Source organism: Camelus dromedarius, chromosome 9, assembly GCF_036321535.1.
Source record: "Camelus dromedarius isolate mCamDro1 chromosome 9, mCamDro1.pat, whole genome shotgun sequence".
Lineage (NCBI taxonomy): Eukaryota > Metazoa > Chordata > Mammalia > Artiodactyla > Camelidae > Camelus > Camelus dromedarius.
In genome coordinates, this window is record NC_087444.1 from 21,046,634 (window position 1) to 21,072,285 (window position 25,652).

General features: G+C 45.7%; 2 protein-coding genes across 3 annotated transcripts in view; both read left to right on the plus strand.

The window, feature by feature from the left end:
• Positions 1-12,351, plus strand: part of PTGFRN (prostaglandin F2 receptor inhibitor) — a 70,917-nt gene extending 58,566 nt beyond the window's left edge. The window contains exons 7-9 of the mRNA XM_031457894.2: positions 4,469-4,576; positions 8,733-9,038; positions 10,568-12,351. Of these exons, the coding sequence (XP_031313754.2) occupies positions 4,469-4,576; positions 8,733-9,038; positions 10,568-10,734 (581 nt within the window). The 3' untranslated portion in view covers positions 10,735-12,351. The remainder of the gene's footprint in view (positions 1-4,468; positions 4,577-8,732; positions 9,039-10,567) is intronic.
• Positions 12,352-16,489: 4,138 nt separating this feature from the next.
• The window catches only part of CD101 (CD101 molecule), a 35,537-nt gene continuing 26,374 nt past the window's right edge, over positions 16,490-25,652 (plus strand). Inside the window, exons 1-3 of one of the 2 annotated variants that reach the window (XM_064488877.1) lie at positions 16,490-16,578; positions 18,282-18,397; positions 20,278-20,396. In XM_064488877.1, the coding sequence (XP_064344947.1) occupies positions 20,354-20,396 (43 nt within the window). In that variant the 5' untranslated portion in view covers positions 16,490-16,578; positions 18,282-18,397; positions 20,278-20,353. Of the gene's footprint in view, positions 16,579-18,273; positions 18,398-20,277; positions 20,397-25,652 lie in introns of those variants that run through there. The other variant, XM_064488878.1, reaches the window with a different exon arrangement.

Genomic DNA, 25,652 nt, shown 5'->3' on the forward strand with positions numbered 1-25,652 from the left:
TCTAGTTCTGTGAAAAATGTCCTGGGTAATTCGATAGGGAATACAATAAATCTGTAGATTGCCTTGGGCAGTATGGACATTTTAATTCTTGCAATCCAAGAGCATGGGCTATCTTTCCATTTCTTAAGTCATCTTTAATTTCCTTAATCAATGTTTTGTAGTTCTCCATGTATAAGTCTTTCACCTCCTTGATTAGATTTATTCCGAAGTATTTTATTGTTTTAAATGCAATTTTAAAAGGGATTGTTTCTTTACTCTTTCTTTCTGATGTTTAATTGTTAGTGTAAAAAAAATGCAACTGATTTCTGTATGTTAATCTTGTATCCTGCTACCTTGCTGAATTCTTTTATCAGCTCTAGTAGTTTTTGTGTGGAGCTTTTCTATATATAGTGTCATGTTATCCACATATAGTGACAATTTTACCCCTCCTCTTCCAGTTTGGATCCCTTTTATTTCTTTTTCTTGCCTGCTTGCTGTGGTTAGGATTTCCAATACTGTGTTGAATAGAAGTGGTGAGAGTGGGCATCCTTGTCTTGTTCCAGATTTTAGCAAGAAGTCTTTCAGTTTTTTACCGTTGAGTACTATGCTGGCTGTGGGTCTGTCATAAACAGCTTTTATTATGTTGAGATATGTGCCCTCTGTACCCACTTTGGTAAGAGTCTTGATCATGTCATCTACGAACAGAGATAAGCTTACATCTTCCATTCAGTTTTATTGAACACCCTCCATTTATTTTTCTTGCCTAATTGCCCTGGATAGAACCTCCAGTACAGTGTTGAACAGCAGTGGCACAAGTGGACGTCCTTGTCTTGTTCCTCATCTTAGGGAGAATGTTCCCCATTAAGTATCTTTGACGGTTAAGTACCGTGGTAGCTACAGGTTTTTCACAGATGCCGAATATTGAGTTGAGGAAGTTTTCTTTCATTCCTAACTTATTGAGCATTTTTATCATGAAGAGTTATTGGCTGTTGTCAGATGCTTTTTCTGTGACTCTTGAGATTCAGTGATTATGTGGTTTTTGTCCTTTTTGTGTATCTGTTTTGTTGTCTGTAAGATTTTATTCCGCCTTGTTTTGCTGCTTATTTGATGTTTCTTTAAAACTGTTATGAGGAAGAGGGGAGACATAAAACCTTCCACATGTATTTCTGGGTGAGGAATGGGTATTGAATCTATTTCTCAGTTCTTTAAATCTTAGCATAACAGAGGAAATCCCTGTAACTTACAGGGTGAATAGACTGCCTAAAGGTTTTGTTTTATTTAATCCACAGTGTTGTCATGGCCAGTTCGCAGTTTAATTAAGAGGAGCTGCCATCAAGTCCCGCACCCAGCCCAATGCCATAGTCCTAAAGAGCTCCCGGAAAACATTGACTTGATACTGAAGAGCCGTTACTTCCTAAAAGTCAGCAGCACCCCTTGAAACACATGTAACAAAGAGGTCCTTCCTAACATCCACCTTTCTGTCCCCTGGTTTTAGTACACTTGCCTCTTGGTATGAGGACTGTGTTCCTCAAAGATGACTTTTACTGACTCAAAGTATCAGGTGGAGTAGGATGGTATAAATGTGACAGTGTTAAAGATTTTGGCCTCTTAAAAGAATAATGAGAACGTTCTTCTCCTCCATGGGGAAAATTTGAAAATATGGTAAAATAGAAAGAAGGAAAAGGTAATCATCCATAATCTTACCAGAGAATGTTCATTAGTGGTGTTCATCTTCTTAGAATTCTTCCCTTGCATGTTTTCCTGATGACTTTGAAATCAGGCTATATATACAATTTCATGACCTGCTGCCCTGCTACTTTAACATTAGAGGATAAGCATTTTCTGTGTTATAACAAATTCTAGGTAAATACTAACTTTAAAGACTCCACCTACTAGAATTTGGTTACCCATTACCCTATTGATGGACATCAGATGGTCTGCAATTTTGGCTTTCACAAAAATACTGTTTTTCTTACAGCCTTATTTTAGGGACTGGATTTGGAGCATGGTTTGTATCAATGTGTTTAAAAGCTAAGTGGTCTGTGTACTTTCTGCAGCGTCGGAATTGGAGGAAATCTAGTGACTCTGGTTGTTCGCTTAAATTATCTGTGCTGTTGTCTGTCATCTGTGAAGTTAACCAGACAAATCCCCTCACAAAAACAGCATTGCCCCAGAAATTGACCATAATAAAAATATTTCTAAGCCTGGGATAATGACCCACATTTACAGCGAGTTGTTGATTTCATTAGAAGGAAGTCCACTGCTGCGAATAGTTGACAATGAAGGCCTTTTCCCTCCTCCTTGTCTGCATGGTGAGCACAGCACAGATGCTCTGTTGTTCCCACAGCCACGGCCACGGCCACGAGGGCAAATGAGAACTGTAACTTGTGACCTAGAAGGCATTTTGGGTTTTCTTCGGAAATAAAAAGAAAGTGAAAATTGTCTAAATTAGGTAAGGCAATTCGTCCAAATAAGGAAAAGGAAATATGTCCAAATTTCTTTGCTGTTTCAAATTAAGCAAATAGAAAGCTAAATCCTTTCTGGGGATCTCCTTATGCTTTATCCTTTTGTGTTCTCTTAGAAGGGGCCTGGACAGTTGAAGAAAGCCTCATAGCACAGTTCTATTTATAACCGTGAAATTTTTAGTCAGAGGCAGAAGGAAAAAATGTGGCCCCCATTGCTCCCCATGGTTGCTACTAACCTGTCCTCACAGATGGCCATATACGGCATGCAGTCCCCGAGTCATTACCGCTGAGCCAACTCAGAGCAGCTGGCTTAATGCTTTCCCACCTCACTGCTGTAAACAGAGCAGAGCCAGGGTGGTAAAGACCAGAGGGAACTGTGGCTGAGGGCCGAGTTAACTGAAGGACTTGATGGTCCAGAAGTAAAGTTTCCTTGTCCTTTTTTTCCTTGTCCTTTCCTCCCTTTCCCCATGTCCTGGGACTGCCATTCTGTTAATGTTCTCTGTCCCCTGGGGTGAAGCATCGTCCCGCCGCTCTCTGGCTAACCTGAGCTCTCTGCAGAACCCACCCAGGGCTGCCCCACGCCCTCAGGTTTCCATGTTCTACAACCATCCTTCACCTTTCTCCCAGCAAAACACGGGTTACTCGTGGACTTGGTGTTAGGAACGTGATCTGATGAATTCATCTTACAACTCATGCTGAAATGAAAATATAGCCTTTTCAATGCTTTGCCTCATTGGCTCACATGACCTTTTTTGTCTCTTTCTCATGGTCATGTCTTTTGGATGTTAAAAAGTACTTTCTCCTTTCTAGTAATTTGATTTTAAAGGCAGTCACACGTGTATTCTTAGCTTCTAATGAATTTCAGAATCAGTGTCCAGGGCCATTATCTTTGCTTTCCAGAAAACCCAATGGAAGTCTCAGCATTGGTATTCTGGAATCTTCTTCAGGTTTGCCTATTTCTTGATATTAGGAATTGAGATAAGGTCAATGTTAAGCTCTTAAGATTAGATTGGCTTAAAGCTGTGTGATACTCTCACCTAAAAGTGAGCTGTAAAGGGGTGAAAAACAAAGACTGCGGACCTGACCCCTCTCTCTCCCTAAGGAGGGGAGAGAGCTGCAGATTTCTTCCATTCAAAGCATATTTTTTTTCCATTTAATAAGTCATTTATTTGTGCATAGTAATGAAATAGCACAATAATAGTTATACCTACAGTCAAATGCATCCAACTGACTCTGTGATAAATACTATCAACTTCTGACCCTAAATTCTTTTTACTTAATCCTTCGTGTTTTGTTGCTCATATGTATAGTCATTATGTTACAACTTAAAAGCTTGGAACAAGTCTGCCTTGTAGTGAGTAGATGGTACTGAGTTAGTGTGGTTTGTGTAGAAACATCTTCTGGGCTGTGGAAGAAGAAAAGGGATCTTTATTACAGTAAGTGGGATATTGCGGGAGCGTTCTCAGGAAGGTATATAAGACAAATCCTGTCTGGGTGGTATTTTTAAAAGGAATTTCCATGCTGCCTCAATTTCCCCCAGCAGATGAGAATCGCCTTCTATGTGCCCACCATACTTTATAGAAATGTTGTCATTGTCAGCTTGTCTGTCTCCTTACTGAATTTCAACCTCTTCACAGCAGGGCCTGTTGCCAGTGCCCAGCACAATGAGGCTGCTCACTCTCAGGACCAAAATCCTCCCTGATTTGGTCCTGAGCCCTCTGATCTGTGAGCCACTCTGGCCTGGGAGTGAAACATATGGTCAGAAACAGCCCAGGCTGTACCAGGATGGGAGGTGGTGTGGTCTTCAAATGAGACCATGGCCGTCTTCTTAAGAGGAAGCTCATTTGGATATACTTAATACATGTGTCTCTCTAAATAGAAGAAAAACAGCCTTAGAACACCTATTTGAATTTCTAGCCCAGTTCCAAGGAAAGGGAGCCCACATTTAGACGCCCATTCGGGCCCCAAGAATGGAATTTAAACCACAATGTGGAAGATCATGAGGTGGCATTACTTTCTTCCAGGTCCTGTATTTAATGCCTCTGTGCACTCGGACACACCATCGGTTGTCCGGGGAGATCTGATCAAGCTGTTCTGTATCATCACTGTCGAAGGAGCAGCCCTGGACCCAGGTACTTTTCTCCGTCCATCCCCTTCCCTTCTTGCTTTGTGTAAGTGTCTCTTTTTATCATCCCCACTATGTTGTTACCCAGATGTGGAGATCAGGGATTGGATTGTCTACTTATCCCCAAACTGCCTAGCTCAGTACTTTGTATTCACTAGGTGTCTAATAAGGGCTTATTGAATGGATGGAACAGTTGGTGAGATCATTTGAAAACAGCCAGACCTTTGAATCTGTGTGGTCAAGGCAATCTAGTGGCCACTCAAGCTGGTTTGCGACCACTGGCAGAGTCCAGCTCCCTCCCTTTTTTGTGTTTTGTTTATTTATTCAGATAGTTCTTGAACCCCTGTAAACAGGTGCTGGTCCAGATGCTGGGAATAGAGGCGTGATCAAAACACCCAAGCCTGCCCTCATGGCGCTGGCAATGTAGCTAAGGAGACAGAAAAGCAAGAAACCATCGTATGATGAAATATCAGATAGCGATTAAGGCGCTGAAGAAGTAGTGAGCAGAGCAAACGAGTCAGCAAGTAACCAGGGCATGCTGTTGTAGTTTAACTTCTCAGGAAACCTTTGTAAGTCTTTTCTTTGCAGAAAATGTTAGTTTTACCAGCAGGATGTCTGAGGGCCCGGGACCAGCAGTCCTGCTTTTTCTGCTTGGGCCCCTCAGTGCCAGTTGGTGTTTCACTCATGGACCCTCAGGGTTTGAAAGGACGTTAGATGCAATTGGGTGTCTCTGTTGCTGAGCAGGACTGTCCCCACCTCCGGCTTCTCCCAAAGAGCCCGTGGAGACCCTGACCCACTGCCCGTCTCTCTTCTGTGTGCTCTGACCCGGGGTGCCTTTGTACCGCACACCCCATAACAGGCAGAGCCGTGGCCTCGCACAGATCCGCGCCCTGAGGAGGGCAGATTGTGTGGGGTTCACTAAGTTCTGTGGCCCGAGGTGGAAACTGGACGCGGGTCTTCATTCTGAGTTAAAGGGCAGGTTATCGGGGAAGTGAGGGTGGGCTGCAGTGGACCCAGTGTGACGAGCACGAGCAGTGTGACTAGCACTAGCACGTCCCCTGAGGTCTGGCTCCCGGGGGCCCCCGGTTGGAGGTTCAGGTGGCGGCTAGTTCAGGGTCGGCAGACCTTTTGTGTAAAGGACCCAGGGAGGAGGTATTTCGGCTCTCTGGGCCGGGTGGTCTCTGGGCAACTGCTCCACTCTTGTTGTGGAGCGAAACCAGCCGCCAAAGAGAATAATCTAAACAAATGGGCCCGGCTGTGTTCTAGGGAAGCTTTACTTACAGGAACAGGTGGTGGGCTGGGCTGACCTGCAGGCTACACTGTCCTGACCCCTGGACTAGTTGACTGATACCGAAAGGGACTCTTGTGGGGAACCGGGCTGTGGTTGAGCTCTCGAGGTGGGAACAAGGAGGAGGGTTTGTGGAAGATGCAAGAAAAGGGAAAGAGAGAAACCCATCCAGACCAACCGTGTGGTCAGCTCTGTCCTCGGGGGGTAAGGAAGGAGGAACCGAGGCCTTCAGTGAGCTGCTGGTCCTGTGGAGACGCCAGGAAGGGGTGGGGGGGGGGAATCCTTTTTAAAAATTGGAATAATGCAATGCCCTTTTCACCTGTAAAGCTCATGTATAGAGATGTACACAAGTAAATCATTTAAATGTCCTTTCTCAGTAAATTAATTGGTCACCAATTGTGGCCTTAATATAAACGTCTTTTTCTCCAGTTTAACTGCAAAAGCTGTAAGTAACTGTTATCTTGCAGATCACAATTTTCCAGAACTTTGCACTCTTGGACTGCATGGGTAGAAGATTCTGAATAATTAAACACAGGTTGTAATTTGGTTTTCCCCACACATCCTATGGGCTGTGAAGAATTCTCTTCTGGAAAGGACATGTGGCCTCAGTGGGCCGAGTGCCAGGGTGCTCCTGCGCCAAGGCAGGGGGAGGGAGGGGAAGATCACCGCCCTTTAGAGGCAGTGTCTTAGGTCTGGTTCCCCAGAAGCAAAGCCTGAGATGAGTGTGCAGGTGATTTTTAATTGAAGGTGTGCTCTCAGGAGGAAACTGCGAGGGAGAGAGGGAATCAAGACAGCAGGGAAAGAAGCCAGGCAAAGATACGAGCTCAAAACAAGTCTAGCTCCCTACGGAAAGCTCCAGAGTTGTACCACACAGTGTGGCCTCTGTGAGCTAAAGGACTGGGCTTTTATCCCCCGCCCCCTCCCAAACCCCTGCCAGTGGGTCAGTCATTGTCCCCAGTGAGTGGCTGGGGAGGGGTAGTGTTTCTTTACCTGGGAAGGTGGGCTCTCCAGAAGGTGGCTTCTGTCAGCCAAGGCCAGTCCTCTGGAGAAGGGTACGGGTGTGAGAGCCTAGCAGCCAGCACTGGCAGCAGTTGGGGACGCAGCGCTCCAGCTGATCAGGGCAGGGCACCGGGAGCACCTGCTGCAGGCAGTAACGCCCTTCCTGTTACAGCATCTCAGTACGGAGCGCGGGTGTTGAACCGTGGAGGTGAGGCTGCCCCTGGCGGCCAACTTGCACTGAGTGCTCACTACATTCCAGGTGCTGTTGTAAGTGTTTTAGAAAGTTAACCCACCATGGGTGCTATTGTAATGTCCTCCTACAGAAGAGGAAGCTAAGTCACAGTGAACTTAAGTGACTCACCCGGGTCACATGGCTAACAAGAGCTGGCGCTGGGATTCTAGCGCGGGTAGCCGTGCCCTGCAGCCTGCCCACTGCTCCATAATGCAGGGCAGACCCGGGTTAGAGTCTGGGCACAAGTGACGGGGACACAGCTGTGATTTTGCCTTCAGTAACCACCTGGTGCCTGCAGGTGACAGCAGCCCTGAGCTAGTTGTCACTGAGTACCTGGGAGTCATCTGGGTGCCCGCTCTGCCCCGACACCGTGGAGGTGTGAGGACGGTGACAGCATTCCCTCTGCCCCAGGGAGTTGGTCCACGTGACGAGAGGTGACCTACATGCTGGGAGCAATCGGATGCTGTGCTCAAGTGCCACAGTGGGCCGATGGGGAGAAAAAAGGTATCTTGGTGCCTCAGACTAGAGAGCTGTCATCACGTCCGTAGAGTTGAGGTTTGCCTGAGGCCCTTCATGTTTTTAGAGAGAGTTGAAAAGGAATCATCATTTGAATAATTTTGTAGAAATTCTTGCTTTTAGTTCTGCTTACATTTTTTTAATATGTAAGCATCTGAATATAATTTAGTTGCCTTATAATGTGCTTTTTATTATTAGTGTATTTTTACTAAATGAATAAATGTTTCTTTTTTGTTTGACAAAAATTGTGCTATTTAACATTTGTATAGAAAGCCTTGTCACTGAGTTTAAGATAAAGCAGAGTCCGTGTCCTCCCAGTCCTTTCTTGTCTGCGGGGTGAGTCTCAGACCTGTCGCAGCTGGTATCATTTGATAACAGCCAGAAGAGGTCAAGGGCTTATGATGTGCACTCTACTTCCATGTTCTAGGAGAATTAGCGCTTGTGTCAAGGCCTTCTTTCTCTTAGGCCCTTATCAATTTATTTGAGGCTGTTAGAACCTTAATTTTGCAGAGTACCTTCCTTAGTCACTGGGACTGTTAAACTGCGTTCAATTTTCTCAGCTTGACATTTTTTTCCTTCTTGTTTTGAACTTAAGCACGTTAGGGGGGAAAATCTCAGCAAACAATGAAATCTAAACTGTTTACAGCTCTCCATTTTGTACAATTGATTTTATGTACATGTTGTTCTTTACAACTTTAGTGTCCTTCTCGTCTTGGGGGACTTCTGCCTGAGATGTCAAAGGACCCTACTTTCTTTGGGAGGCAAAGCATGCAATGTCACTGCATACCAGCTTTACAACCCATGTTCCCTGGAAGAGACAATTTTTGGCTGTGCTTGTCAAACTGGGTCGTGGCAGTGGCGTGGTTAGGAGGGTGGGCTCTGAGCTAGACTCCTGGGTTAAGCCATCCACACTGCTGCCTCCTGGCCCTGTGACCTCAAACAAGGTATTTGGTCCCTCTGTAGAGTGAGGACTGTGATGGTACCTCCATCATGGGATTGTTGAGGATACAGTGAGGCCCACGGCACATAGTGCAGGGCTGGCCCGCAGTCAGGATACAGGCGTGTTAGCCATGCCTGGTACTTCTGCCTGTTGCACTAACCCCAGGGTTTTGGCTTGATAATCCACAGATGACATGGCCTTTGATGTGTCCTGGTTTGTGGTGCACTCCTTTGGCCTGGACAAGGATCCCGTCCACCTGTCGTCCCTGGATCGGAAGGGGATTGTGAGCACAGCCCAGAGGGAGTGGAAGAGCGGGCTCAGCCTGGAGCGTGTGAGCGTGCTGGAATTCTTACTGCAAGTGCATGGCTCCGAGGACCAGGACTTTGGCAACTACTATTGCTATGTGACTCCGTGGGTGAAGTCACCCACAGGCTCCTGGCAGAAGGAGGCAGAGATCCACTCCAAGCCCATCTTTATAACTGTGAAGATGGATGGTAAGAATGACACACAGGTCACTCTCGGTGTTGGAGGCATGACTCCTCTCTGTGCTCTGCTCCCGTGGACGGGATCCATTTTCCTACCCTTTGATGAACGTGCCCCCTTTCTCTCTAGACCTGGCCCAGTCTGTACCCAGACAGAGCACACACACAGCCCTTGCTGTTTTCCCAGCTTTGGTATCGTGTGTGCTGGAGGCATCCTTGGGAAATGATTTGTTAAGACTTACTGGAAGGATTTTTGATGCTTTCTGTAAATTCTATACACACCCACTTAGCTGTGCCCTAGGATTGGCACAGATTCTGCCAGACAGAGGCAGAGAGCAGTGCCAAGAGAGTGGGTTCAGGTCTCCAGGAGGGGCTGTGAGTGGGTCCCTGCCTTCTCTTGCCCTCCTGTTAGTTCTGCTTCTTGGAAAAGGGAGGTTCCCCCTGGTGTCACTACCACAGAGAGGGGTCTTCACGGAACCCTGAGATGGGAGGGGGAGGTCTCGGCCTTGTTTGCCCACGCTGACCACCGTGGTCTGCCTACTCAAGTGGTCAGAGGGCCCACTCCCCACGCCTCTCCTCCCCGAGCGTCCCAGAGTGGGGGCGGTTGTTCCTTGGTTAACGGGAAACATGTCTTCTTTGTAAAAACTGTCAGAGTAAAAGTTAATTGAAAAAAACTCATGGAGCGAATTCAAGTCCAGGTGGCTCTGAGGGTTAAGTCGGAGCCTTTGAGTGCATTTCCCTGGTGATGTGTCAGTTTGGCTGAAATTGGACTGGAATTGACTGGAACTGGAACCCCAGCCCTTCCGCAGATGACTTAGTCTCTCTAATCCTTCATTTCCTCTCTGGTAAAATGGGATAAAAAAATCTCTCATGGGGCTATTGTGTTAAATGTCAGGCAAACAGCCACGGTGCCAGCATCCACTCAAGGCTGGTACTTTGGGGGATGGGAACATGGGACTCTGGGTTGTGGGATCTAAACAGTGTTTGTGCATTCCTGACACTTCGTCTATTTATACCATCTTTGCATCTTTGAAATTTCTTGCTTGAAGATACTCCATATGAAAACCCAGAATTACCAAACAAGTAGGGAGTGATTATTCACTTTGCTAGATAATTTACTATAATGTTCCTTAAAATAGCTCTCCTAGTACACTTCAGTTATTTGATGCGGAGAATTGATTTATGTATGGTTTTTCTTAAGGATGCATCTGCTACCGAATGTGTGGTGCCCTTATACTGACTTTTAAAAAATCAATCTCCTGCCAAAACCCTAAAAAGCAAGTTGACATTCAAAGCCATGGAAGGAAATCTTTTTTCTGGTTTTTCCCCCACCTCCACGGAACAGGGTGGGGAGACATTTGCTCACTTTTTAGACACATATGGCTGAGCTGCTCCTGTCTCTAACGCTGTGCTAGGTGCCAGGTGCGTGAGATCAGATCCCTCAGGGGGAGACCCCACTCGGGTGGAGAGGGGAGGCGGTGGTCTTTGTGGACCCTCTGCCCCCCATCGCTAACCGGTTCCCTTTGATCTGCCCCTCCCAGTGCTGAACGCCTTCAAGTACCCGCTGCTGATCGGTGTTGGCCTGTCCACTGTCATCGGGCTCCTGTCCTGCCTCATCGGGTACTGTAGCTCCCACTGGTGCTGTAAGAAGGAGGTCCAGGAGACAAGGCGTGAGCGCCGCCGGCTCATGTCCATGGAGATGGACTAGACAGTGCCGGGAGAGGCCAGGACAGAGGGACGGTCAAGGAGCAATTTGGGCGAGAAGAGGACAGTGATCTTTTAACGCGAAGTGTGTTACACTAAAAACCAGTCCTCTCTAATCTCAGGTGGGACTTGGCGCTCTCTCTTTTCTGCATGTCAAGTTCTGAGCGCAGACCTGTCTACCAGCACACAGCCCTTCTTCCCACGGCACTTTCTGATAGAACAGTCGAGTGTGTGTTTTCCCAACTGCGGCTTTTTAATGGTTAACCTTTGTCTAATTTTTTTCTCCTACTGGTTTATAGATCTCTGACCTGAGTGTGTTTCTATCTTCGGTTCAAGGGGTTGTGGTGAGGAAGGGGTGATGGCGTTTAGAGTTCTTTGTCTTGGGTGAGAGCGGGACTGCCCGCGTGAGGGCTTTGTCTTGGGTGAGAGCGGGACTGCCCGCGTGAGGGCCGGCTTCCCGCTGGAGGCACGCGTCAAGGGTGCCGCTCGGTAGGACCCTCTGCCCCGGCCGAGGGACAGCACAGCCCAGTGCCAGAGGCATGTTTGTGGCTTTTACAACCCTCCCCCACCCCCTATTTTCAGGGGTTTAGATGACATTTGAAATCTAAACTTGCAGGACGTAACTTCCTGTTGAGCCCCAGTGCATTCTGTTGTGTTTTGTTTTCTGCTCCTCTGCCCCCTTTCCATTTCTTTCGTATTTACTTCATGTGCGCGTGCTGAGATGGCCCTGGAATCGAGAATTTGGCTCTCCACCAAGCACCTTATCTTGCCACCTTAGCCTTAAGAATGAGAATGAAGAGAAATACACAGCCACCTCTGTCCAGGGCAGTACGAAGGCCTGCAAGGAAGAGGAGGTTGGGGACAAAGAAAGGAGCAGACGGTCACTTCCATAGCTCTGAGGCCACTATGCCCCCGGGGGCCCCGAGGATGGCGGAGGGGGGATCCTGGGCATTAGATTTCTGCAGCTCGTCCCTGTAGGGTCAGTGGTGCCGGGGTGTGTCAGGTGGAAGGAGCCGCCTCCACCCCCTGTCCTGCCCTTTGTGGGGGGTAGGGGCCTGGTGGGTCTGCAGGGGGACCCACAGACCCCCTGCGTCCTTCACGGGCTACTTGGGCTCCTTAACATGGAGGCCAATTGCTGCTTGCAAAACTGACTGACTTCACGGAATCAGAAATTACCTAGAAGAACCATGCATTTTCTATGACCTTTTCAGTCCTTCAAGTCTTTTTAAGATCCTCTGCAGGGGGTTAGTGAGAAAGGGTATATTTTGTGGTATGTTTGCTTTCCTATTAGGAAAACAGAGGAAACCCAGCAATTTATTGCCACGTGAACAGCCTACAAAGTAGATCTGAGAGCAGTCCATGCTGCCCGATTGCTCGTACCGGGAGTAGGACCATGGACCCAAAGAGATCTTCCGCTCCCTGAAGTGTCTCACCCCCTGCACAGCGCTGGCCTTCGGGAAGCATCCCAGTGGGGTTTTCTGAGGCTCGCTGGTGACTCATGCCCTACATTGCAATCCTCTGTGCTTTTATCCTGGCTCTGAAGGATCTAACACACTGCTCTGTCTTCCGAAGGGGAAAAAAAGGATTCGTCTGTTTTGAGCAATAAAGTCGTAGAAAATGATGGCCATTCATGTGCGGCTCTTTGTCACAGTGGGCCGGACGAGCCGTACCCCTCCCGGCTCAGCGTCTTCCCCTCCACTCCCCTCGCTCTGTTGCCCACGATTCATTCTGCACTTAGCACCGAGTGCCCCACCAGGAGGCAGACTGCCACCGAGTTCTTCCTTTTGGTTTTGCCCAGACCACACACGTGATAGAAGCTAGATTCTGCCCTAACCATAGCAGCACAAGTGAATTCCAGGCCTAGCCTCTGTGGCGGGCAGACGGGCAGCAGATGCCAGAGCCTAGATGGCAAGAGGACGGGCAGAAGGCCTCACTAGCACTAGATTTGGGTGTTTCCTACATGCCGTTTCCTAACTGTGCTATTTCAGAGGAGGTGGGTCACAGGTAGCTGTGCAAACCGGCATTCAGGAGAGAACACATAGAAACAGGTGCTGTGTTAATAACAGCCGGTGCCCTTTAAGCCCTTGCAGTTATCATGTCTACTAAAAAAAGATTCAGGATGTTCATAGGGCAGGCCCTTGGTAGGGAGGAAAGGGTACTTGGCTATGGGTGTGACCAGGTGGCCCCGGGTATGTCTAAATCCATGGCTGGGCCATGGCAGACATTCAGTGACAGTAAAGGTGACACATGCTCACACACTGTACCTGTTCCTTGCAAACTGCTGTTACAGTTCAAAGCTGGGGTTGTCAAGGCACTGACTCTCCCCCCACCCCACCCAGCCCCACCCTCTGTCCACTGGTCTGGTACAAAGCAGGGAGAAACCCCAGGGTGTTGCACCAAGGATCTCCTTCCTTCCAGAAGCATAGACCTGGCTGGAGCGTGTGTCCTTTTAAAAGTGTGAGATGCACTCTTTTGTTGTACCAAATACCGCCCCCTGCAAAGTGCTCTTCTGGAAGAGGTTCCTGCCAGAAACACTGGTACGAATGGAAGAAGGGCCCAGCCACGATTCCCACGGATAAAATTGCACTGCTGAACGCAAAGATGCTTGATTTAAAAAAAAGTTTGGTTTTTTTTTTCTAATCATAAAAATATCCCCAGGAAAGAGCCTAAGCTATGTTCAGATAAAAGCCTCAAAATTACTTTCAATTGTTTACTTTATAATGTTTACATACACTTTTCACTTTTTTAAAAAAAAGAAAATGCAAACTCTGACTTTTTAACAACTTTTCAGATTTTTCATGGGACGGTGGAACCCTGACTCACCAACTGGATTTCAGTCTTAATTTAGGAATGTATTTATCTGTGTGTTTCCTCCCCTCCTATCCACGTGGCTTTCCCTAAGATCCTGGGAAAGACGGCCCCTCCTGCCCAGACCCTCTCCTGTTTCCCCTGGTGGCTCTTGCTTCTTGCTTTGCAGACTGCCTGCAGCCATGGTTTTGTCACTGACATCTGTGAGCCAAAGACTGAACCTTTTTAGCAGGAATAATAAGCAATACTACACAACTTGCTACTTTCAGAAAAGTTTTTTTTAGCTTCACCGATGACAACAGAGGAAGAAGGGAACTGGGATTGGGGTAAGTTCTCCTCCGCTGTCTGACCAAATTCTCAGTGATAAATCTTGTGTGCAGATCACTAGGAGAAAAAAGTTGACTCTCTTTCTTTTGTAGCGTGGCACATAACGATCTGCCAAATTTTACGTAGACCAAGAAAGGGTCTTGTGTATTTTTGTCCATATCCAATGTTATATGAACTAATTGTATTGTTTTATACTGTGACCACAAAATATTATGCAATGCACCATTTGTTTTTTATTTCATTAAAGGAAGTTTAATTTAAATTGAAGTTGTGTAAGCAACTTGATCTCGGCCCCTGTTTTCCTTTCATCTCCTTTGCATGAGGGATTGTGGCTGAATCAGTTGCAACCTGTGCACCTTCTGACCTCTTTGGACCCCATGGAAGCATTGTAGATTTTCCCCAGAAAGGGAAGAAGAAATGGATGTAATGGGATCAATATTGAGATGCCCACCAAGCGGAAAGGTGAGGGCTAGGATCCTGCTGCTGGTGGACGGTCTCTTGGTCTTCACTGAATTCTCATGGCACTTCAGGTCTCCTGTCAGGAAAGAGAGAAGTTAGAAGTGAGATGGTTCCTCTCTGCGGATGAGGAAACACACCAAGGTCTGTGACCATATCGTGACTGGAACAGAACAGCTTTTCTGACTCATGACCCAGTCTGGAGCCAAACCAGTCCAGAAGGTGCTAGCCTTCTACCCTGTTAAAAAAACAGTGCTTTCCCCAGGCCGCTGTCTGCAGGGACCTGGATGGGAGGGCGCGCTGGGAGCCCCGACTCCCCACTCGCCTCTGGGGCCGTTTGTGTCCTGGGCAGAGACCTCCTCACTTGCAAGGTCTCTGGGGGCCGGGCCTGTGGAAGGTACTGGCAGTGATGGAGCACAGTCAGTGCACCCCTGTGGGGCCTGGCCTGCCGCTGCCTGCTTCTCCATGAAGCAGGAGGATTCTGCTCACATCAAAACGCTGACACAGTCAGAGCTGGACTTCAGCAGCCCCCTGCCTGCTGCTGAGCCTGTTCCTGCCTCAGTTTATTTTAAAAAGAAAAAACTTGCTTGCACACCTCCTGTGGCCTAGGCACTGTGCTCAGCACAAAAAACCTGCCACCTACTCACTTTCCTGTAGGCCTTGTCACGTGCTGTCTGCTTGTCTGGAAACCTCTTTCCATCTGTCCAACTCCGACTTCTCCTTCAGGTCCCAGGGGGCCTTTTCTGCCCCCCATTGGCTAGGTGTGGGACCCCTGACAGATGCTCTGGTTGTCTGAAAGCGACAAGAGGGCAGGGACCCCTCACCACTGTGACAATAGCTAACACCGGGATCCTTAAATGTGCTGTGACTGGGCGGGTGCCTCAGGTCATCCCCAGGTGACTACAGCAGAAGCTTTCTTACCTGCTCTTCATGTAACTGGATCTTGCAAATAACAGCCACTCCACGCCCTCTAACCCACAGACCCATGTGTGTAGCACGCCGCTTTAAAATACAGGTCTTAGGATTTAAATGAGGCAACAGATCAGGAGATGACTGCCCTTGAAAAGACAATCACAGATCTCAAGGGGGGGCTGTCACAGGGGAAAGCACCAGGGTCCATCCGGAGGCAGGGGGATGAGGGAAAAGCACGGGCGACAAGCTTTGCTGTGGTTTTCGCAGGAAGGATCGGGCCAGTCAGGGTCAGCAGGCTCAAGGCTCACTCGGTTGGGTAGTTTTCCGCGGGCTCTGAGGCCTAGGGAATGTCCCTAGTTATTTGGTGTGATGAAAAAACAGCTGTTTTGAGTTGCTGCCCAGGATTTGACAGTCTAATAGCCCTAGCCAGAGTCTGGACATTTAGATAAGGACCTGAGTTTAGGATTTCCACCCAAGGGAATCCCCCTTTGCTTTTCCCGGGGCATCTTTTAAAATAACCATTTTGAATTGAGCCTGCAACCTCGGCCCCAACCACCTTCTAAGTACTAGATACCTGCTACCCTGCTCTTGCTCCCCTGCTCACTGGAGACCGGGACGTCGGAGGGCTGCCCTGCCCCCAGCTCATTGGCCCCACCGGCTCTGCTTCCTGGGATCTGTAAGTAATAATTTCTGTGACTTGACTTTCTTTGTGTGAGGGTATTGAAACTGCTTTCAATCAAAACGACCCTGGGGTTTGACTTCCCCAGGGTGGGTGTTGAGATACTCTGGGAGCCACCTACTGACCCCGTGTGGGTGGCCTGTGCCTCCTCATTCAGCAGGTCATAATCTGCATATTCTTAATTTAATACACCAGCTATGCCTCCCCCAACACATCCGGTTCCTGGCCCCGGGCCCTGGGGGGGTGATCAGAGCAGGGAACAGAGGTCCTAAGGGCGAGAGCCCAATGGTGGAGATGGAGGGGTATGGACTCTGCATTGTTCTGTTTGCACAGGAAAAGTGTGCTCACAGGCAAATGCGAATTATTTCCTTTCTCTAGGTGCTGGCCAGCCCTGGGAGGAACAGTCTCTCCAGGATCAGCAAGGTCCTAGGTGTCAAAGCGTCAAAGCCAGAAATAAAATGACATGATTAATACATTGGCCACGTGGGGCTTGTGCACCTGGGTGGCGCAGCTCCACCCACAGAGGCGATGCTCCCCCAAGCCCTCTCTGTTCTGTTTATTCTCCAGCCAATGTGTGCCAGCAGCACTGGTTGCTATGATGACAGAACTTCATTGAATAATACGTAAACCAGTGAATAGAAGTGCCAAAGAAAGGTGTTGATAAAGGTAAGATGAATTCTATGGAAAGACTCAAGAGGGAAATTGCTTATTTTTAAAAAATGCTGTCTAGTTGGGTGGGGGTATAGCTCAGTGTTAGTGTGTGCTTGGCAAGCACGAGGTCCTGGGTTCAATCCCTGGTGCCTCGGTTAAGGGGAAAGACAATGCTGTCAGTTCCAGGCAAAACAACTATAAAGGATGGAGCGGGAACAAATCACAAAAACATGGAAGGGTTCTGTACTCCATTGGCTTCACAAGTGTTCTTAAAATTTTTACCCCTTTTTAGAGAAATCAAAGCTGAAAGTTGTAGAAAAGACATAGGTTTGCTTTATGCAAAAAAAAAAAAAAAGTCATAGGAGACTCCAGACAACAGACCAGTAATCAAAGGAAAGACCTGGGCCTGTGTCTAGAGATTGGTGAATGAATATTCAGGTATATAATTGAGCTGATAACACAAATTTTGAGATACAGAGGAGTCTTTTTAATGATTCCCAACTTTACCTGACATTTTCTGTTAATCAATAAACTAACAGCTCTAATTGTGTCAGATAATGGGGTTTCTCCTGTTACTGTCCCCATTCTCATATTTAGGGAGATTGAGACAAACTAATTTGCTTCAGATGTGAACCCAGATCTTTCTGACTCCAGAGCCTGTACATGGTCTAAATCACTGTACCAGCTGCCGTGCCTGGAGATTTTAGGCATTCAGTACCTGCTGAAGAAGTAGAAAGATGAGTAAGAACTGGCCTCTGCCCTTAGGAAGTTTATGGTCTTGTAGGAGAGGGAGGCATGTAAAGAATTCATTTCATTACAAGTAACAAGTAAAATTATTATTATTTCTCTGACATAGCATACAGGAGAGGGTGAACTCTCTAAGATGTCAAGAAAGGTTTCACATAGGAGATGCAAACCTAGATTTAAAATTTTTTTAGTGAGTAAACATCCGCCAGGTAGGAAAGGCTCTAAGCAGAGGGGAATAATAGCATATGGAGAGTTAGAGAAAGGATGGTAAGGACACGTTCAGAGAAATACAGTGATTCTGTCTGCAGGGTGAGGTTGTGGGAGAGATCTGAGGGGCCAGCTTGTAAAGGTCAGGGCAAGGAGTTTGTACTTGATTGTCTAGAAATATTTGGGGAGCCACTGAAAACCTTTAATGGGGAGAATGCATAGCTATTTTCACATTTCAGATCACTCTGGCAGGTCAAGTAGGGAAAGGGGCAAAATCATGATCAGCATCCTGCTGACCCTTTCAGGGTTTTCTTTTCCATCCTCCAGTCACTCATTGTCCTACACATTCTGCTTTCTGAAGATCATGGATTGCAAAGTTAGAAAGTTCAGTAGAGCCCAGAGCCAAAAGTAAGAAGGCAGCCGTAGAATGCACCCATTTCCTGGCAATACAATCTTGTCTAGATTAGTTGATTCCTCTAAGCCTCAGTTTTCTCGTCTGTAAAATGGGATTAGTAATGCCTGTCACATAATGATGTGAGTTCTTCTGTAACACTGAATATGTGAAAATGCCTTGCACAGCACCTGCCATGTAAAAAGTCCCCGTTTAAATGTTTTTTGGCCTGAATGCTTAGGACAGGAGATCAAGATACTTCAAGTTTCTATGATTTTGTGGAATTCATATTTGAGCATGTCAAACCTGAAAAAAAAAATACATCACTTTTCATTAATCTTCTAGGAACTGAAACAGATTTTTTTTTCTTTAGTACATTCTTGTGTTGCTTTGTCCAGCACTGGCCCTCTCCGTCGATCTGAACCAGGAATTCCATTTTTACATTCCTTTCAACTGATACAATTGCAATGTGCTGCAGTGATTCCCAAGGTAATAGAATAACGGTCTCTCTCGCTAGCTGTATTTTTTTCTCTCTTCTTTTTTACCCCCTTTGATAACAGAAAGCTTCTTTTTTTTTTCCCTCCAGAAAAGAAGCAACATCACCCTGTCAATGTTAAATTCTGGCAGAAATGGAGCCACTAAAATGGAAGGAGGGAAAAAAAATTTTGGCAACAGCCAAGAATGAGAAATTGCATAGCATTTGCTTAGTTGTTTGTATTTCAGGAATATAGGATACTCTGTATTATTGGCAATGATTGCCTCTGTTGGCAACACTTATTTCTAAATTCTCTTTTCAGTGCATATAGCAGACTGATTGCACTGCTGGCCCCAGTTCTCTCCGTCTCCTTTTGCCCTGTCACTGTGCAGTTCCCTTCACTAGAGAGATGGAGTCTGTTAAGTCATCTCTTGCATTTGGACTTGGCCCTGTGACTTGCTTTGATCTGTAGGATGTTAACAGTCATCATTGCTCCCACAGAAAACTGCAAAAAGCTTGTAAGTGGCCTTCCTGCTTCTAGCCTTACCTCCCTTCCTCATCTTGGTACTTCAGTTTAAAGGGAAAATAAGACCAGGCCATTCTCCTACTTTAAAAAAAACCAAAATCTCTGAATAGCTTCCCTTTTCTACAAGGTTAAAGCCAAGCTCTTAGGCCTGGCATGCATGGCCAGCTAAGGTCTCCCCCAGCCGACCTCCTGAGACCCTTCTCCCTCCACACCAGCCTCAAGCTTTACTCCAATGCACGGGCTCGGCTGCTGTGCCATTATCCATGCTGGGCTGTTTCTCCCCACCATACCTTGGCGCCCTTCCTCCCTGGTTGTCTCCTTTGGCCCGGTGATCCTGGCCTTCCCTCCCGCCCACTAACTCCCCCACACCCTTTAGGGGCCACATTGATGGTTGTGCTTGCAAAATTACGTTGTGATTATCTGATTAAGTGGAGGTTTCCTGAGAACAAAGACTGAGTTGTTAGCATCTTTGTACATGTAGCACCTACCACGGCATGTCGGATGGGTGGATGGATGGAGCAGGGATCTGCCGTAACTGTGGCCTGAAGCAGACCGGGTTGTTACTGACCTATGCAAGTAGAGGCTTAGCCACGGGAACTAACGTCTTCAGTGAGCTCATCCCTTGTACGGTCTTGTCTTGGAGGAAGGATTAAGTTGGCCTGGGTTGGGTGTCAGCTGTTACAGTGGTCACTCCCCTCCATCCTTGGTGCCCAGGCCCACACTGGGCAGATGAAGATTCACTTAGATGTCTCTGATACTCATGGAGCACTGCCTGTGTACTAGATGATGTTCTAAGTGCTTTAAGTGAATTCGTTCATTCAGTTCTCAGAGCAATCTTTTTTTGTTTTTTTCCAATTCTCATAGCAATCTTGCAGGGTATATACTATTAGCATTTCCATTTTGGTGTTGAGGGTTAGAAAAGATGAATGAACTTTTCTAAGATCAGCTATTAAGAACAGAATCTGTGTGCCAGGCAGCCTGACTCTCAGCGTGTCCTCATCACTGTCACCTCATGTCTCCCCAAGTTTGTGTTTTCAGGGACGCTTCTCTTGTTTCTTAGTCCTTTCCTCTCCCAAGATGGGAGGCAAAGTAAGAGCTAACAAGATACCATTGCTGCTTGTTTTAATTTATTCTGTTTACTTAAATTCCTCCATTATTACCTAGTGGTATATATTTAGCCAGGAGGAAGCCCATCTTCTCTTAGCTTCCTCTTTACTTTACCTACCCCTGAAGATAACTCACTTTTCCCACCCAAATTTGGATGATTAGCAAAGAACCACCTAAAGCAACCAGTGTTGCTTTTTGCAAGCCATCTCTGTTTCTCAGTGGGCTGAAAACCACACTATTGCTTCCTCTTTGTCTTTGTAGTGAGAACACAGCCATTTGTCACTCAGCATCTGAGCACCGTCAGTGACACCGCCGGGAAAGGTCTATACTGGTCCAAATGGCACTCATCCTGCATGTGACATCTTTTTTTCTCATTCTGAGTAAGTATCATAATTCTGTACATTACTATCATCGTGGGGCCAGTCGAACAGAGACCGATGGGTGATAAAATGGGACAATTTGGCCCCCTATAGGAAAAATGATGCCACACATCTCTGGTGCTGGCAGTCATTTTTGACTGTTGATGATGTTCTTGGCTCACCTAGACATCCTTGAGTCCCAGGAGGTGCAATGTCTGGTTAAGTCCCATGGTAACCTGACCCCACTGTTTTTCACATTTGTGTGTCTTGCCTGGTCTGCTGGTTTGCTGGCCCTGGCTTTACCTTATCTTCTTAGGCTAACCTGTCCGTGGAGAGAGCAAGAGGCTTGACTCCCCAGACTGAGAGGTGACCTTAAGGTTTGCCTGATGTTGGAGCTTGTCTAGATAAGTGTGCCTTGGGTTTGTGGCTGGGTGGAAGGGAAGGTCATGAGAGTGCTTAGTAGTTTTAGGTTAACGTAAGTTAATGTAAGTTAACGTAAAAGAAGGTTCTGGACTTTAGCTGTGAACTGAAGTGGGAACTGGCTACCAAGAAGAGTCAGGAAGATTCACTCAGCTCTGCTGAGGGGCATCTGAAAGGACCTCAGTGGGCCCAGGAGCATTTGTACCTGTTTGAACAGGCTGGACAGAGGGAAAATTAGGGGGTGGAATGGAGAACAGGTGAGCTGGGCAGGGAATGCAATCGTTTCCAAGCAGACAGCAGGTAGTAGGTGCTTTTTAATGCTACAGGTTCTTTTAGCATCTGGTGAAGCCCATAGACCCCATCTCAGAAGAACTTTTAAGTGCCTACGTTAAAATGCTTAAGATTATTGGGAAAATCAATCATATTGAAATCCAGTTATCAAAATATTTTAAACTAAATTGATGTAGTCACTTACTACTCCTTTATTTATGCATCACATAACAAGATCTAGAGGTGGTCTCTTAAACACCAAACTGCAAAGTGGTGATGAACAGGAACAATATTTTGAGATACCTGCAATAGATGTGATGGGAAAATAGCTATGGGTTGTTGTCTACATTTATGACTGAAGAAAATGCTAAATTTCCAGTAAGATTTGTGAAAATAAAGATGTAGGGGCTTTTTTTCACCCAAGCTTATGGACCCTTTAATCTCCCATGTGGACCCAGGTTAAGAACTGCTTTAGAGAGACTGGATTGAGTTAGTGAAGGGACTTGAATGACTAGGATGATAAGGGAACTAAAAGAGCTTACAATCAGTGTGACCTGGGCTGTGGCTAACGGGTGAAAAGGGTGCAGCATTCAGCTCAAGGGAGGCTTAAGAAACTTTGGCTTGAGTTGAACCGGGCTCATGTCTCAAAGGACACTGGCTAGTATGAGGTAAAGTTCAGATAGGGGCCTGACGGGGCGAGCGCTGACCTGTAGGGAGAGTTCCTGGGACCAGTGGCTGGGTAATCGATGCCTGCCAGACTGACTTGGCAGGCGCTGATGGCTAGGTGGTCTCGTGGGGACCTTTAGGGACCGTTGGCTGGTGTGTTCCTGTTTGTCCTGTTCAGTTGTCTGTGTGTGATGCTCAAGTGTCTGTGCTTTGTGTATGTGAATTGTGTGTCTGGCCTGCATACAGGAGGAAGCTGGGCTTACATTGTGCAACAAGTCAGATGATTGCAAATTCTCTCTCTTTTTTTTTCTTCCTCCTGATGAGTAAGCTGAAAGGCCTGAGAGAAGGAATGTAATAACCAAGGTTCAAAAAGGGGAAGCTGGATGCCTTTCATAGCCCATTTAAAGAATTACCTAAACTGGGTTACGTATTTACTTCTTCGGAATTTAGACTCATCCTCAGCACTAATTTTATATGTTTTTATGTGAAAAACACATCAATCAGGAAGTAATTTGAAGAAAAAAAAAACTGTGGAAGCTTGCTATTTGTCATTATGAATACAGAGTAGGGAATTAAGGAAATTAATTAAATGATGATCAACTGACCAACTACATTGTTTGGGAAATGTATACTTTGTCCTAATTAATTTTTAAAATAAATAGGTGGGGGAGAGTTTAGCTCAAATGGTAGAACTCATGCTTAGCATGTATGAGGTCCTGGGTTCAATCCCCAGTCCATTTAAAAAAAAAAACCTAATAATAAATAAATAGGACTACTGCCCTCACCCCGCAAAAAATAAAATAATAAAATGAAATATTTTTTTAAATTTTTTAAATAAAATAAAATGAATATGAAGACTGATTAATCATGTGAGAATATGGGACTAGATGTGGTTAATGTCATGAATAAATGAGCTCTTGGACTTAGCTTTGTATACTTGGTCTGTCACCTTTCACCCTGATTAGCTGCCCTGCAAATAAAAACCATTAACATAGGAGGGTCCTGGGAAGGGGCTATTATTGTTTGTCTCACTGAGACTGTGTTCATGAAAAAAAAAAAAAATTTTACTAAATTATGGACAAAAGTGCTCTCAGCCTCCAAGCATACGGGATTTTTGTTGATGTAAAGAAAGAGAAGTTTCTTGTTGTGTTTAATGTTCTCCAGGTCAGTTTTGTATAAGGTGGAATCATTTAAAGTTGTGGTTTTTTTGTGTATCATAATGGTCAAGTGTAGACCATTTTATATAGTTCAGTCTAAAAGCTTCCATTCAAATAATACTGAAACAGAAAATTTGGCAATCCCAGTGATGTTTTTGAAAAAAGCCAGTACCAGCAGGGAATCCTTTGTGTTTCAAAACTGTGACTCCACTGCATTCTGTCAGTGCCAAGCTGTGCACCCATCAGTCAACAAGCATCTGACCTGCTGTGCAGAGGTTCCTGAACCTCTGTCCATTAAAACAGAAAGCAACGGGCCAGTGCTCCAAGGTATTTTTAGGAGGAGAGACATGTGCAGCATCCCGCAGAAAATAGATTTATAATAAGATGCTTCAGGGCATGATCCCAATGCGTAACCATTTGAATTGGCCTCTGTCAGTCATTCCTTTCCACCTCCAAAATACCTGTTAAACCTCCCCACTGTTTCTTTTGCATTTCTGAGAAAGCAGTATCCTCCCAATCATGTTCTTGACCTCATGCCTCTAAGACCTTACTCTATTCATCGTCCTCTCTTGCTTTATCCACCTCTACCCTCTCCAGCTCCTCTGCTCATAAATATGCAGAGGTGCCTGCGTCCACCTCGCCCTCACTGCTCTCCCCTACCCAGCAACTCTAACTGCCACCCTATTTTTCTGTTTGCCTTCTCCATGAAACTTCTTGAAGTACTTTATGTTTCTTCCAGTCACTTCTTACCCTTGAAATCCTCTGCTTCTGCTCTGTTGAAATCTCTTTTACAAAGATCTCCACGGACATCCTCATCATCAAGCTAAAATGACCGTCCCCCGCCTTTAGAGTTCTTACCCTCTCCGCAGCATCCAGCAATACCGACAGTCTCTTTCTTCTCAGAATATTTTGTCTCCTTTGGTTTTCAAGCTGCTGTCCTGGCTGCCCTCCCACCTCCCTAATTCTTCCTTCTGTAGGTGTTGTCCCTCATCCTACCCCCTAAATAGAGAGGTTCTCTAGCAGTCTCTCTCTAGCCCTCTCCTTCTTTTCCCTGACACTTCCCAGTACATTCCCAGAATGTAACTGACCTAATCCCCATCTCCAGCCCAGAACGCTCCCTAGTTACAAACAAGCATTTATAGGAACCAGTGAGAAACAATGGAGACAGCCAGGAATTTGACATTTGTATGTCAAATTCAAGTCTGGCTCCACCATTTACAACTTTGACATTGCTAAATATGGGAATATCACAGAGTTCTTTAGAGGATTAGATGGCAAATATTTTCAAAAGGTTGAGTAGATTTTGAAGTGCAGTTGTATATATTTCAATATTATTTCCTAATGTTTGATGGGTATCCTTCCTGTCTATTCTGTGCCACTCGAATTTAGTATTTCCAAAATTAAATGCATTATCTTCCCCTTCATCCTTGAGCACACAGAATTATCTCCTCCTGATATCCTTGTTTCTATTAACAGCATCATTACTCTCAGTCACCCTTACAAAACCTGGTGTCATCTTTGACTTCTTCCTGCCTTCCATCCCTCCATCGCCCCTTCTACCTCCAAGCATCCAAGACACTGAAAAGACTCTATAGATTTTTATCTCCACAGTGGCTCTTAAATTATAGCCCCTTTCTTTCCATTTCTATTGCCTTCATCATTTCTCTCTTGGGCACCTGTAATTACCTGATGTCTGTTTCTAACTCCATCATCCGACACACTGTCAGGTTAATTTTCCTAAGACCTTTCAAACACTTGCAGTGGACTCCCCATTGCTTAATCAATCAATCCCAAACTTTTAAACGTGATACTCAAGTCCTTCACGCTTTGGACTCAAAATTCCTACCCAATCTTACCGCCTTCTATTAATCTTCATGTAATCATTATGTTACATTTCCTCTAATCCAACTAATTACTCCCTATTTCCTAAACAGTTCTTTTGATTACTACTTGTACAGTCTTGTCATAAAGACTCCTTCACCTAAAAGGTCCTGCCTCCCCTCTGAAATTGTCATAATCCTTCCAATTCTCAAAGGTCCATTTTTAACACTATCTCTTTCATATACCCTACCTATTTTCCTCCCCCAAAATGCAATCTCTCCTTTCTTTGAATTCCTCAAAGCACTTTTACCATATCTCTTTCCAGGAGAGGTGACTACCCACTTGACTAAATTGTAAAATAAAGAAGTCAGAAACTACCCCAAACTCATCTTCAAATCTTAGTTCCCGAAATATCAGAAACACTACAAGTGGTTGAATAAATATTTATTGAATTAGCAAATAAAGCAGTAGAAAACACAGTGCTGGTTTTCACAATAAAATGTTTCAAATGTGGTACCCATCTCTCTGAAAAGTCATTAAAAATGTTGAGGAAGTGTTGCCTAGCCACCAAAAATAACACTGTGGAAACATGTTGTGATACAAACCTGTTAGTGGTACCTCAGAAACCATATTTTTAAAAGGCTTCTTTATTGTGAAGTATAACACATAAGAAAAGTTAATAAAACATAAATGTGCAGTTTAACAAATGAGTAAAAATCATGTAATCACTACCCAGGTCAAGAAACAGAACATTGCTAGGATGCTTGAAGCACCCACCCACCCTGCCGTGCACCCCATCCTGATCACAACCCTCTACACACACACACACGCACAGACGCACGCACACATGCACACACGCACGCACAATCTTGGCTTTCATGATAACCACTTCCTAGCTTTTTTTTTAATGGTTCTACCCCTTACATTTGTATCACTAAACAAT